At 34.6% G+C, this 13,469-nt stretch overlaps 1 protein-coding gene across 13 annotated transcripts in view; it reads left to right on the top strand.

The window, feature by feature from the left end:
* Nucleotides 1–13,469, top strand: part of MCTP1 (multiple C2 and transmembrane domain containing 1) — a 535,249-nt gene that overhangs the window by 291,362 nt on the left and 230,418 nt on the right. For 4 of the 13 annotated variants that reach the window (XM_021084533.1, XM_021084530.1, XM_021084536.1 and 1 more), the window contains exons 6-7: nucleotides 4,084–4,131; nucleotides 7,233–7,271. The exons of 3 other annotated variants lie outside the window; for them this stretch is intronic. In XM_021084533.1, the coding sequence (XP_020940192.1) occupies nucleotides 4,084–4,131; nucleotides 7,233–7,271 (87 nt within the window). The remainder of the gene's footprint in view (nucleotides 1–4,083; nucleotides 4,132–7,232; nucleotides 7,272–13,469) is intronic. 6 more of the 13 variants (XM_021084535.1, XM_021084532.1, XM_021084539.1 and 3 more) reach the window with 2 other exon arrangements.

Below are 13,469 nucleotides of genomic sequence, written 5' to 3'. Positions count from 1 at the left end.
AAAGAATACTTACTCAAAAAAAAGAATATTTATTCAGTAGTCTAACATCAAACTGAAGGTTTGAGGGATCAAGTTAGTAGCAAGAAAGCTTAAGATGAAGCTGTTGAGTTGTTCTGAATTAGGCAGAAATATGTGTCAGCACAGGCAAAGTGATTCCCAATATTAGTTTTTCTTCAACAATTCTTGCAAGAAATCCTTCTGTTGCTACTACTGCTCAAACTTATTTAGGCCCAATGTCTTTCAGATTAGGAAAAATCATTTTAAAATATTGGAGTTCCTGTCGTGGAGCAGTGGTTAACGAATCTGACTAGGAACCACGAGGTTGCAGGTTCAATCCCTGGCCTTGCTCAGTGGGTTAAGGATCCGGCATTGCTGTGAGCTATGGTGTAGGTTGCAGACAAGACTCGGATCCCCGCGTTGCTGTGGCTCTGGCGTAGGCCAGTGGCTACAGCTCCAATTGGACCCCTAGCCTGGGAACCTCCATATGCCATGGGAGCGGCTCAAGAAAAGGCAAAAAAGACCAAAAAAATAAATAAATAAAAATATTACAGTGCCTGGTCACCAGTGTTTTATCGAACATGAATAGGAAAGCAAATAGGTCAGTTACACAAAGAGTTGTGCATCAAAAATCTGGCATTATTAATCATTTCTTCCTTATCCTTTCTCCTTACGGCATCTTTCCAGCTGCATTCATCCTTAATGCAAACAGCTCTTCCTGAGATTCTCCTGTCATTTTCTTGATTGAGGTCTCTTTGTCTACCCTAGCCTTTTGGAAGAAATAACTTAACTGCCAATTGTTTTTTATTTGCTGCCTTATTTCCTCATGCCTCCCCCTTTGCAGTCCCAAATAGTACCGGATTTTTTTCTGCTGCAGCAACTGAAAAACAGTGTTGTCTTCCTTCTAATTTTGGACTCTCACCTGGCTTCTCTTTTCTTGATCAGAGAAGTAAGTGGCACATTAGGGCCCAGTTCCTCAGAAAGGCACAGAGGTCACAGCTGATACCAGAGCTGACCCTTGGCTGGTGAACCATCTTGACCACACCTGAGAAGCAGAGAGAAGGGTGACCATGTGGCTGTACTGGCTCCTCCTTGTGGACGGATGTGATCATGAGCTGGAGCATGGAGTTGGTCAGGAGAGAGGAGGAAGCATAAAAGGTCTCCTACAGGACATTCTATTGGTCTCCCTGGTGTCCTGACTAGTCTGATTCCTAGGTTTGGACTGGGGCTTCTGAGCATATGTTTTACATGATGAAAATTTCTAACAAGGACATATGCACTTGCTTTTTTCCCTTTGTTTACTTTGGTCTATATAGCAGTTCTATAGCTATTTTATTAAGAACTCTAAAATGGGTAAGCAACACTACTTAGGAGATTTTGAAACTTGAAATAAGAACCACTTGTAGGTATCTATTAAAAACAAACAAACAAACACTTGGGAATTCCCACTGTGACACAGTGGGTTAAGATTCTAGCATTGTCTCTGAGGCAATGTGGGTTCGATCCCTGGCCCATCACAGTGGGTTAAGGATCTGACGTTGTTGCAGCTGTGGCATAGGTTGCAGGTACAGCTTAAATTCAATACCTGGTCCAGGAACTTCCATATACCATGGGTGCAGCCAAAAAAGAAAACAAAACAAGCAAACAAAAAAAACCCTTATTGACCACCTTTAAGCATTGTGCCAAATTCTAGAACTCCCTCTTTATTCTTCTAAATGTTCAGTGACCTGTGGTCATTTCTCTAATGAAATGAAACTCTTGATGAAGGACTGTAAGGTTTTCCAGTGAGCAATGTATGTTCCCTCACCTGAGACCTCTATCCCAGCCATACAAACTCCTACACAGCTCACCTTCTCTCAAGTCCAAGCCTTCTTGAAGGTCGTTTGTCCTACGTAAATATACCTATGCTGTACTTACCTCACCTAACCTCCTGGTAAAAAAATAATTATTATATATATATATATGAACTGTTGCTTCCGATTACCTTTATTATTGTGACTTTTCTCAAGACCTAATCCATCTTTCTGTACCTCATGGTTATTTATTTAATGGACTGTAAATGAATCTCTAAGACAATTCGAAAGGATGCCTCAAAAGTCCAGGGAAAGGTATTATAGGTTTTGTTCTTACTTCAATATTCAAATCCCTGAGATTATCACTAACAATATCAGCGATGATTATTTTATTTTCCTTTTGAATTCTTAAAATTGTTATATTAATGATAATCTGATTAAAATCAGTCTATATTGTTCACAAAATTTCTAAAGGATGACAATGAATTAGAAGTACATCACTGTTTTTTCTTCATTTGGTAGCATGTCTAGTGTTAGCTAAATATATTTCCCTGGAATACATCTGAGGTTTCTGGGTTACAATCAGTTTGGAGTTCCCCTTGTGGCTCAGTGGGTTGAAAACCTGACTGGTATCCATCAGGATGTGGGTTTGATCACTGGCCTCGCTCGATGAGTTAAGGATCCAGCATTGCCATGAGCTGTGGTGTAGGTTGCAGACGCAGCTTGGATCTGGTGTTGCTGTGGCATAAGTTGGCAACTGCAGCTCCCATTGACCCCTAGCCTGGAAACTTCTATATGCCACAGGTATGGCCCTGAAGAGAGAAATAAAAATCAGTTATCCAGTGTATTTTCAAATTAAATTTTTATGTGCCCGAAATGTTGAACGTAGTGCTGAATGAAAATGAGATGCTGAACTTTCACAAATTATCCAAGAACAAATCTTATTTAGAGAAATTCAAACTCAAAATGCAGCCAACTAGAAATCAGTTACTAAATGCTCCACAGTTCCATTTAATAGTCAGAAAGACGTATAGGGAAAAAGTAGAGGATGATTTTCATGGACCTTCACGCAGCGAAATTGTGAATTTGGTTCTCTTTGGTTATTAGCTCAGAAATAATCTATTTTAAGCTTCTAGGACTTAAGACTTGAATTCAAAATCACATGTTTGTTCTTAGGCCTGTGTTTATAAAGTGTTGCTAAATAATTTAAAGGTATTAACATGGAGAATGGATGATATGAGTTTCAAGAGCCATTTACCAATAAATCCTAACCATCAAATAGAAAATAGAACATTAGGAGTTCCCATCGTGGTGCAGTGGTTAATGAATCCAACTAGCAACCATGAGGTTGAGGATTTGATCCCTGGCCTTGCTCAGTGGGTTAAGGATCCAGCGTTGCCTTGAGCTGTGGTATAGGTTGCAGACGTGGCTCAGATCCCACGTGGCTGTGGCTCTGGAGTAGGCCAGCAACTGTGGCTCGGGTTAGACCCCTAGCCTGGGAACCTCCATATGCCACGGGAAGCGGCCCTAGAAAAGGAAAAAGACAAAAAAAAAAGGCAAAAAGAAAAAAAATGAAAAAATGAAAATAGAACATTACTATTAAGTAATGCTATCAAAAGTAGGAAGCAACGAGTAACTGGAAATACAGAGGACTTAGTATCACTAAATGCTAAGAGTTCTAAGTCAGTTATCTGGTGAGTATTTAATACACTGTTAATATTGTCAATATGTTCCATGAGTCATGTGGTTGGTATGATTTCCCTTGTATAGAATGTCAGTTCTGGAACTCAGTAAATCTGAAGAACAAATCAAAAACCTCATCAGCCTACTGTTATCTACTAAAGCCTCTCAAACATGCAACATCTAATTATGGCTACATAAGAAGTAAATATGAGTCATAGCAAAAGTATTTCATAGTTGCTTATATTAAAATCTTCTCCATTGAGTTTATAATTGTCTTTTATTTAAAAATCCAAGATGTAAAGAGATATATATGTGTGTGTTTATATATATATGTGTGTGTATTACATACTTGTATGTAATATATATATATATGTATGTGTGTGTATAAATATATACACACACATTTTTTTTTAAGTTTTCAGCATTGTGTGCAGGAGAAACCGAAATCTTGCTGGGGGGCATACTGATGACTTGCATGACAACTGTAATTTTTGTTTTGAATGCATGCCCTGTTTTTGAAACTCCAAAATGTGTAGTGCATACATGTGTGTCCTGTATATAGTATTTTTGTCTGATAGTGCGTTTGGGTTCTTTCTGGCTCTTTTTCTAGCAGAGTTCAATCCACAGCTTTCTTCATTGGAGAATTTGTGAAATAAAAGTGAGTTAATTTGTGTTACACATTCTCTTAAACAGCCTAGACCTACAAATTGCTTGGCTAAAGCTAAAAAATAGAAAAATTTAAGAAACATATGAATTAACCTTATTTGATCTTTAGTGATTAAGGAAGTGTGTTTCCCATTGATTATTTTTGAAAATTTTCTAAATTTAAAATGCTATCATTTGAAAAATATCCACTTATAAACCTCTAATATATATGTTTTATAATATGTATGTACTATAATATCTGGCCATTCTGTGATTTTTTAAAAATATCTGTAGTAGCCATGTAATAGCCTTTGAAAAAAATCACTGCAAAAAAAGATAAACTAAAAAAATGGATTAAGATTGTGGAATCTTTTAATGACAAAATCAGTTCTGCAGGTCTATCACAGGCCATGTTTTTATGCTACTTATCCCTTTTATTGGCTTCAAGGAAAGTTGAGCTACTAATAAATAATATGAATTGTACTACCATATTAGATAATGACACTTTGAAAAACAAATTCATATGTTTCTCAGCTGAAGTTAAGATCAAAGAGCAAATGTAAATCTTATTTTTCTATAATTTGCTTCATCTCCTATCTTTAACATTCCCCAAACAATCTTTCTTCTCTAATGTGTCTCACAGTTAGCAAAGGTAATAGTGTTAATTGTATGTCTGTTAAATTCACTTTTTAGAAAACTTTTCTATTGTTTTCAGTTTTACTGAAGCTACCTTAACTCACCCATCTAAAAAGAAGAAGAGACTTGGGAGTGAGATACTTTAACCTAGTGTTCAGCTAGTTGATTTAGCTCTAGAAGCAGAAATCTGGGACCATTTTGAGAAGCATTGGATCTAACAACTGAACTTGAGAAACTGAATCAGGAAAATAATGAACTGGTCCCTGTTAACTGCCAAATCTTTCATACTTAGGCTTAGGGAAAATTACTTTTTGTTTGTGCTAGTGTCCCAATCTGAAATATAATACCATGGAACCTATTTGTAAAACTGATTTTGAGAACAGGAAAAAACCAACCATGTAGTTTGCTTTCTATGTAGAAGGTTAATTGCATACAGTGGTTGTGAGTCAAAGACTGTATCTTTGACCAGCAGTGCTGAATCTGTATAATATTGAGTAGTGTGGCCCAGAGATTCAACTCTTCCTCATGTTCTTAGCCCTTTTTTCATAGTCTAGCATTTCTTACTAAATGAAAATTTATAAGATACTTAGATACTAGAGGATGATGATAAATAGCCCTGAGTTGAGATGTTACTTTTTGATTTATTTATGTTAATTGTTCTCAATTGATTTGACTCAAAACATTGTCCCTAGATATTACCATTCTTTGTTCATGGGAACTCTGCTTTCTGAGAAAGTTGAGCATTTATTATCTGACTCCTAATAGGGCAGTTTTTATGTGCATGGTCTACCGCATAAGTATCTTGTTTCCAATTGCCTTTTTGTGGTGATGAGAAAGTGGTGGTGATGGTGATGCTGACGACAGTAACTCATTTAACATCAGTGACAAACATCTATTACACATCCATCTCTGCCCAATGATGGATTTTGTTGCTTCAAAATGAATAGGACATTAGTACTTAGAAAAAATATAAAACAATGCTTTGCAGTGCCTGGCTCCATTTGAAAAAAAGTAGGGAATTATTATAACCTTGGGAAATCTATTACTCCACCGTATTTTGTATGTAGAGAAAATATAACCTATAAAATAACTGTCTACAGAAAAGAGGAAGGCATCTTTATCTTTGACAATTTCGTGATTTTTCTCATTTCCTGTCCTAGAACCTCTACATAATGCCTTTTTCTTGGTTTAGACTAAACTTTGCTTTCTAAATGACTTAATCTTATATTAAAATCTTGCATTTTTTGCATTTTTTGTAACTTATGCGTGGTTTCTGAAGTGGTCCTGTTTTAGAGTAAATTCTGCTGAAGGAGAATATAGCCATAAAGTGCACTTCCTCGATTTACAAAGATTGCAAGCGTTTCCAGAAACCAAATTCTTTTCTCCAAATATTCCCTAGTCACTGTTTCATCTGCCTTAAAGGTAATGATAAAGCTAAGAGGAGGTAAAGAGGTGATCAGGAAGTAAATTCCTCAGTGTTCACTGAGAAATTTTTTAAACTTTAGAGGAAATTAAAAGTCTCTGGATTTTTATGGCTGACTTTATTTAAGAGATCAGTGATCTTGAACACTCATTGAAAACCTCCGTCAACTTTAATTTAAACTTATATTCATAAATATTTCTTACTATGGCAAAAAAATTTTAAAAACCCACTAGTTTATAGGTTCTTGTCATGGCTCAGTAGTTAACGAACCTGACTAGTATCCATGAGGACATGGGTTCAATCCCTGGCCTTGCTCAGTGGGTTAAGGATCAAGTGTTGCTGTGAGCTGTGGTGTAGATCGCAGATGCGGCTCGTATGGCACATTGCTATGGCTGTGATGTAGGCCAGTAGCTATAGCTCTGATTCCACCCCTATCCTGGAAACCTCCATATGCTGAGGGTGAGGGCCTAAAAAAGCAAAAGAAAAAAAAAAAACAACAAAAAATCTAGTTTAAAAGCTACATTATGGCTAAGCACTTAGCAGGAAGATCCACTAATAGCCATCACAATAAGAGGCAATTTTTCTTAATTGAAAGCATTCGTAAACCCTGATGTTATTAAACGTTAACCCGAAGCAGAGACAAGATGCTGCCAAAGCAACAGACTTTGAATGTGTTTGAAGAGAAAATTTATTACATATCTGGAAATCATACTTACCTCAGCCTTCACTGCCAAAAGGAACAATTGCCAATCGTGAGACTCCACGTATTTTTTTTCTAATCAATAAGATATTTCAAATTTTCCATTCTATTTAAAAGATATTGTCCCATTTCTTTGTACAAAAGAATAAAGCAAATGAACTCTCCCCAGAAAGACTGGTTGAATGTTAAAGGTGCTTCTTCTAGCTGCGTGTACACAAAAAACAATTCTCTTCTTGTATAGTTGTTGCTGGAAACTGTTTGCTGTTTTAATGTTAAGCTGTCTCCAGAAAACAATTGGCTGCCCCATCCTGTACTTGAGTGATAAGATAATGAAAATACTTTATTTCATTTGCAGACAATGCTAATGAGGAAGAGTTGGAAAAGATCAAGTAAGGTAATGCTTAGCATGTGGTCTTTCAGCTTTTCTTGTTGAGAAGAACTATCAGCTGCTTTCCCAATCTCTCATATCTCTTCAAACTATACCTCGGGATTTCATCACTCTTCAGTCTTTTTTTTTTTTTCCCATAAACCTTAAGCAAACCGTGTGATGCTTTTAAGTAAACAGAAATCATACTGATCGATCACATCCAAATCATCCTCTTGCTAATCTCTGGTCACTTCTCAGCATCATTTTCAGCATCTGGTTTCTGTTCTATGTACCACAGGGTCTAGAAAATGCCTTTGCTCCAGATCAGGATTAAAATAATGATGCCCAGGTAGGGACAACTCCAAAGAGAAGGAAGATCCATGGAATTTACTGGTTTTGATCACTGAAAATGGAGTCTGAGATTGTCTCAATTTTCTCAATTCATATATCCCTTTGTTGCTATTTCTTTGGAGTATATGATAAGAACAATGTTCCATCATTGCTTCTTCTCACTTCGAGAAATAAGTGGCTCTTGGGAGCGAAGGAGTATATGTTTCCTGTAATTAATTAAGCCCTGGCTCTTCTTATAACTTGTAAAATATGTGAGATATAAACTAACCTTCTGATTTGTTCAGTGGCGGTACCATTCTTGGATACAAATAAATATCAAGAAGAAACTGACTTTTATATGCATATTCCTTGAAGTAAATCAAAGGAATTGTTATTTGTCAAAATCTTTTTTGCTCAAATTTTAAATATAAAAAGTCAGTAACTCCTTTTGAATAGTGACTAATTTTTTTAGACCCTGGAACATGACAGTCTTTTTCTTCCATTCTGATTGAATCATGCTTACTTAAAATTTTGTTACTTTTATTATTGTGAATTAAGAAAATACTTCCATCAAAATGTTTTTGTAATTATGGTAACGTCTTAATTTGCTTTAACAAATATTTCTTACTGTGTAAGTTTTCTTCCTGGTTCTTATAGGATTAATAACCAAAAGATAATTTGGATCATAAAAAAGTCATGTCCATGTTAACAATCACCTCTACCATTTTAATAAAATGAAAAACACTTATTAATGAAAACTGCTGAGTATTTTTGACTTAGTGTTCACTATGCTTTTCACTGACACAAATCTTCAAAAATCTTAAATGTTTGCACTGTTCATATTGTATTATACTTTTTTCTTTGTAATTATACTTCAAAATTAGTGTTATATTAAAAGTATGTATTTTTAAAAATTCATATAATTTAACTTACTTCATTCTGTGTCCCTATTATGCTATCTGTATAAAAACTTTGCAATCCATTAATATGTAGCAGTATTTCTCTTCCAGATGTAGTTAAGGTGTAATGCTAGAGTGGGATATTATATAGTTTTTAGGGTTAATTGATGGAAATGATCCATTTTCTTGTAATAAAAAAGAACAAATAGAAAGATTCTTCTTTAAATAGTTCATTTAATTTATATTTAAATTTAATTTTAAGGATAAATTAAGTCAACCTAAATTCTGTCTTTTCCTATAATCTATAAAAAAATTAAAAATAAATAGTACACATCTATTCTGTACTACTTTTATGTCTAAACTTCTTGGAATTTTAAATGATTAATAATCCAGTTTTACACTTAAACTGGTACATTTTCAAGTTTTCCATTCCCTGTGTCTAACCCTGCACTCATTGGGTACTTGCCAAACTGTTATGGCTTTGGGGCTTTTAGCCTAAGGGATTTTCCATTTTATCAAATTTAATGAGGATTTTGCATGCTGAGTGGAGGAAAATCACTTGTTTTTCTTCTGTGAGAACATACTGACTACCTGATAATTCATTCAGATTGTCACTGTCCCCTAAAACGTGTGCCATATTCATCCAGATGAGTGTTATAAGAACAGAGTGTTAAATTCAAAATCCGGGGGAAATTTGAAATTTCAATTACCACCTAGTCCGCCATCCTTCACACATGATGGAAGTGCTCCCCCAATTCTTTTCTCCGGGGATTAAAGGAGAAAGAGTGACATTCAAGTATGTGCTTCCTGAGAAAGTAAGAGGTGAATGACGATTAGTTTTGTATATTACTATGTCACTGTATTCTGGAAATCCATCCTTTTCTAATGGTTTCCATCTTCCCCTTGAAGATTCTTGTGTGGATAAGATTTTTCCTCTTTTACTTTTGCAAAGAGGATATAATTTATTTATATGATCCTTAAATACAGGTATTTTACATTTGCTATAACTATGCTCAGTCAAAGGTGAATTTTTTATGTAAATAGGTCATTTTCTTCTCTGGACTCTTGGTTTGTGAGAACGAGGTCTGCTTTTTTATAGCAGGGCTTCAGTATACAGCTTGCCTTTGCGTACCCATGGTGAAGATAAAATCTGAGAATTACATGCTTCGTGGCAAGGTCTTAAATATAGTCCAGATAGTGTTGTATGGAGGTTTTCTTTGATTTCTTGGTTTTTTTAGAGGTTATAGAACCACAGAGGGGGAAAAGCTAAATTGACATTGTTATTTTTTTATTATGTGCATCTGTACTGTATGCAGCTTCATAAGCCCATGGAATTTCCCACTACTTAAATATCTGCTCATCATTTTCATTGTCTTACCAATAGCAGATTTTTTTCAATGAAAATCTTATTATTTGTGGTGCTCATGTAATGCTGGTTTGTATTTAGTCATGAAAATAGAGTTGAAGAGCCACCATGAGAACAGAGAAATGTAATTATGTTCAGGACAAACTTAGATATTATGTAGAGCAAATGTCTTACTACCTAATAATGAGTAGGAAAAAAATCACCTAAACTTAGCTCTGAAAAAGAAGAATATGTATAATGCATGCTATATTTGAATGGTATGTTAACCAGTAAATAATTATGAATCCCATAATATTTCCTATTCTGGGGATAGAAGCATCCTTTAAAACACTCGTTCCGGTTTTCTGCAAGCACACTTTCCATTGTGCACATTTCTAATTTTGCCTTCACTCAGCTCTTGCAGAAAAATGTTATTTTAAGAAGAAAGGGATCAATGCCTTCCTAAACTTGAGTAACTGGATAATTATCCTGGTAACAGTGTTACACTGAAGTGACAAAATACATTTTGGCAGAGAAGTGGTGATGCTTTGAGTTATTGTAACATTTTACTCTCTACAAGAAGCTTACATTGATGATTTATTCTAAGTCTAAATTATTCAACAAGAAAGTTTCATGAGTTCAGAAGAGAAGGTGTATATGAATTTTGTGAATAAATTTTGTGGGGTCAAACAAAAAATGCCAATAATGAAGTAATTGCTTCTCTCAGATGGCAAGCAGAAATGATCTTATACTACATAGTGTGTGTGTGTGTGTGTGCTCTTTAACAGAAGAATGAGTTTATTAGTTTGATGATAAACTTATGAGCTTTCAATAAATCACTTAATTCTATGAGAAATAACCATTCTGATATAAAGATATACACGTTACAATTCCTATTCTCAACAATAGCAGTTTAGAATTGTTTTAAGAGTTCATCTTTTGAATAATATAATATGGACTATGTGATGATGTCTCATTAGCATATCTTCTGTTACTTGATGGCTTATTTTTTTTAGTAATATATCTTTTTATAAAGATTTCTTTTAATCACAGAATAATTTTAATGAACTATAAAACACTTTATTCACTGGTTGAATGAGGCAATTTTTAATAAGATTTTTGCAAGGATATTGTTCATTTAAACCATAGAACACTCTCAACCCTGTAAGTCTGCAGGGCGTAGTTAAACCTGACACCTTAGATGACACATTAAAAATGCACCAGTGAAAACCTCTAAGTGCTTTAATTTTAAAAAATGGTAGAGAAACAGATTAACACCTTTTTAAGTATCTCTCACAGTCAGATCTAGTAGGGAAAAAAAAATCTTTGCTTAACAATTACCATGTCCTTTCTGCAAAGACTTCATATCTTGATAATCAATAGATGATCTTTTTTAAAACTGCAAAAAAAATGAAAAATTTGTTTATTTGTCATTGACTTTATCAGCTGTGGATCAAAATGGCTTTCCTTTGGTGTCTCATGTCAAACGATTATGCATGTATCTTTGAGAAATGAGATGCTTACATGTTTTTGAAGGAAATACAGAATTCTTTTAAAAATCCTGACTATACTATTGTTTATCCCCCCAAATCTGTATTATTTGGAAATGCTTGTAAGTTAGCTTCACAATTAAGGCTTCTAAGCAGCAAAAAACAAAGGATGAACAGCATTAGCATGTCTATTATAAAAGACTACATTTTTATCTCAATTAACTATACTTCTAAAATTTATAGTAAATTTATTTAAGATAGAGATGTCATAATGTGAGTATTTGATTATCTCCTCAAAATACATGGAGCCATAATTAAATTTCACATTTAGATGATTTATTTTTTTTCTTGCTGTTTGACAGTGTTTCCCAGAGGAATAAAATATCATGCATTTTTATGTATTATAATTCATAACTATGGGGATTTGCTATAATAACGATGTTACATTTATTTGACCACTCATGTTGAATTTTTAAAATGTTGTGGGTCCTTTGGGGAGCGAATCCAGATGAGTTGGCCCAAAGTGAAAGGATAAAATGTTGTCTCAAGCAGAGGATGGATTCCATGACACCAGCGTGCTGGCTCTAAGATGCTTAATTGTGGGGTCCCAGATTGGCCTTCACTTTGCTGTGTGCTACCAAGTGAGCTGATGCTTTCCCAAGACCCTTTCTGGGCTGATCGAAGGGAGGGAACTAATGTAACTTGGCTCCAGGATGATGGGGCTAAGGTTGGTCCACGGATTACATGGTGTTTTGATTCAAGATCTATGTGTGCATATATGTAATGTATATTAGAAACATCTAATACACATATGTGTTTTTATATATGTTGTATATATATATATATATATATATATGTTAAAATTAGTGTGATTGGGAGGAGACTTTTTGATTTTTAAAGTCCCCTTGATATATACAATGAAAAAAATCATAATTTTTTAAGGACTGGTTGATGTGCCCTGGTTGACAGCGATATATGTATACACATATGCATGTATTTATATATACACATACACAAACATACACACACATATAAAAGATTTAAGGTAAAATTTCTGAAAAAATAAAAGACAGAGCAAGGCCAGGCTTCAGCTGCAGGGTGGGTTCTCTGCAGAACTTAGATTATCTTTCTCCCTTCAACAATATTTAAAAAGATAATGGGAATTGCTAGGGGATTATTTTTATGTTTAATGAGTATAAATGATATGAACGTCTATTTGAGTAACCAAGAAAACAAGAAAATAGTGTTTCCATGTGCATTTCTACTTCACATCCCTGTTTTCAGTGACATATTGATAAACCTAGGCAACTTGATGGAGGTATTCAAGAACCACAGCTTTGATAACTAGTGATTACAGCCTATAAACATTATTTACTTATGGATTTATTCATTTTTACTCATTTTTAACCTAAGTGTTCAAAGAGCATATTATTATATGCTTAAATGCATATAATAATAATTATTGCATTATTTAATATGCATATGTATAGTTGATAATTATATGCATATAAAAACATGCAGTATGATAATACTTCTACCTGGCGACTTCTGCACTGGAATCTTAGGCTTCACAATTTCAAATTTATTGTGAATATTTTGAGTATCATAGAATTGTTGAATTAAAATAACATGCAATGTGTGTAAAGTCTTGTCTATATTAAGGCTAGTAAAAGATACCACCTTCTTTTTTTTTTTTTTGGTCTATTTTAGGGCTACACCCATGGCATATGGAAGTTCCCAGGCTAGAGGTCCAATCATAGCTACAGCTGCCAGCCTACACCACAGCCACAGCAACACAGCAGGATCTGAGCTGCGTCTGTGACCTGCACCACAACTCACGGCAATGCCGGATCCTTAACCCACTGAGCAAGGCCAGGGATCGAACATGCATCCTCATGGATAATAGTCAGATTTGTTTCTGCTGAGCCACTATGGGAACTCCAAAGATACCACTTTTAATAAAAGTTCAGCGGCTAATCCTTGTTTGATGGCAGTAATTGAAGATTTCTAGTTTATTTTTATAAAAATAAAAGACTTTATAGAAGGCTGAAAAGGGCATCATATCATTTGTTAGGGAAAAAAATGAAGTATCCTTTAGTTTTATTTTTCTGAGAAAAAGAATGTATCCTCTTGATTTTTTAATTTGAGATCTCATTAACTT

Source organism: Sus scrofa, chromosome 2, assembly GCF_000003025.6.
Source record: "Sus scrofa isolate TJ Tabasco breed Duroc chromosome 2, Sscrofa11.1, whole genome shotgun sequence".
Classification (NCBI taxonomy): domain Eukaryota; kingdom Metazoa; phylum Chordata; class Mammalia; order Artiodactyla; family Suidae; genus Sus; species Sus scrofa.
This window is presented reverse-complemented; position numbering and strand designations above follow the sequence as displayed.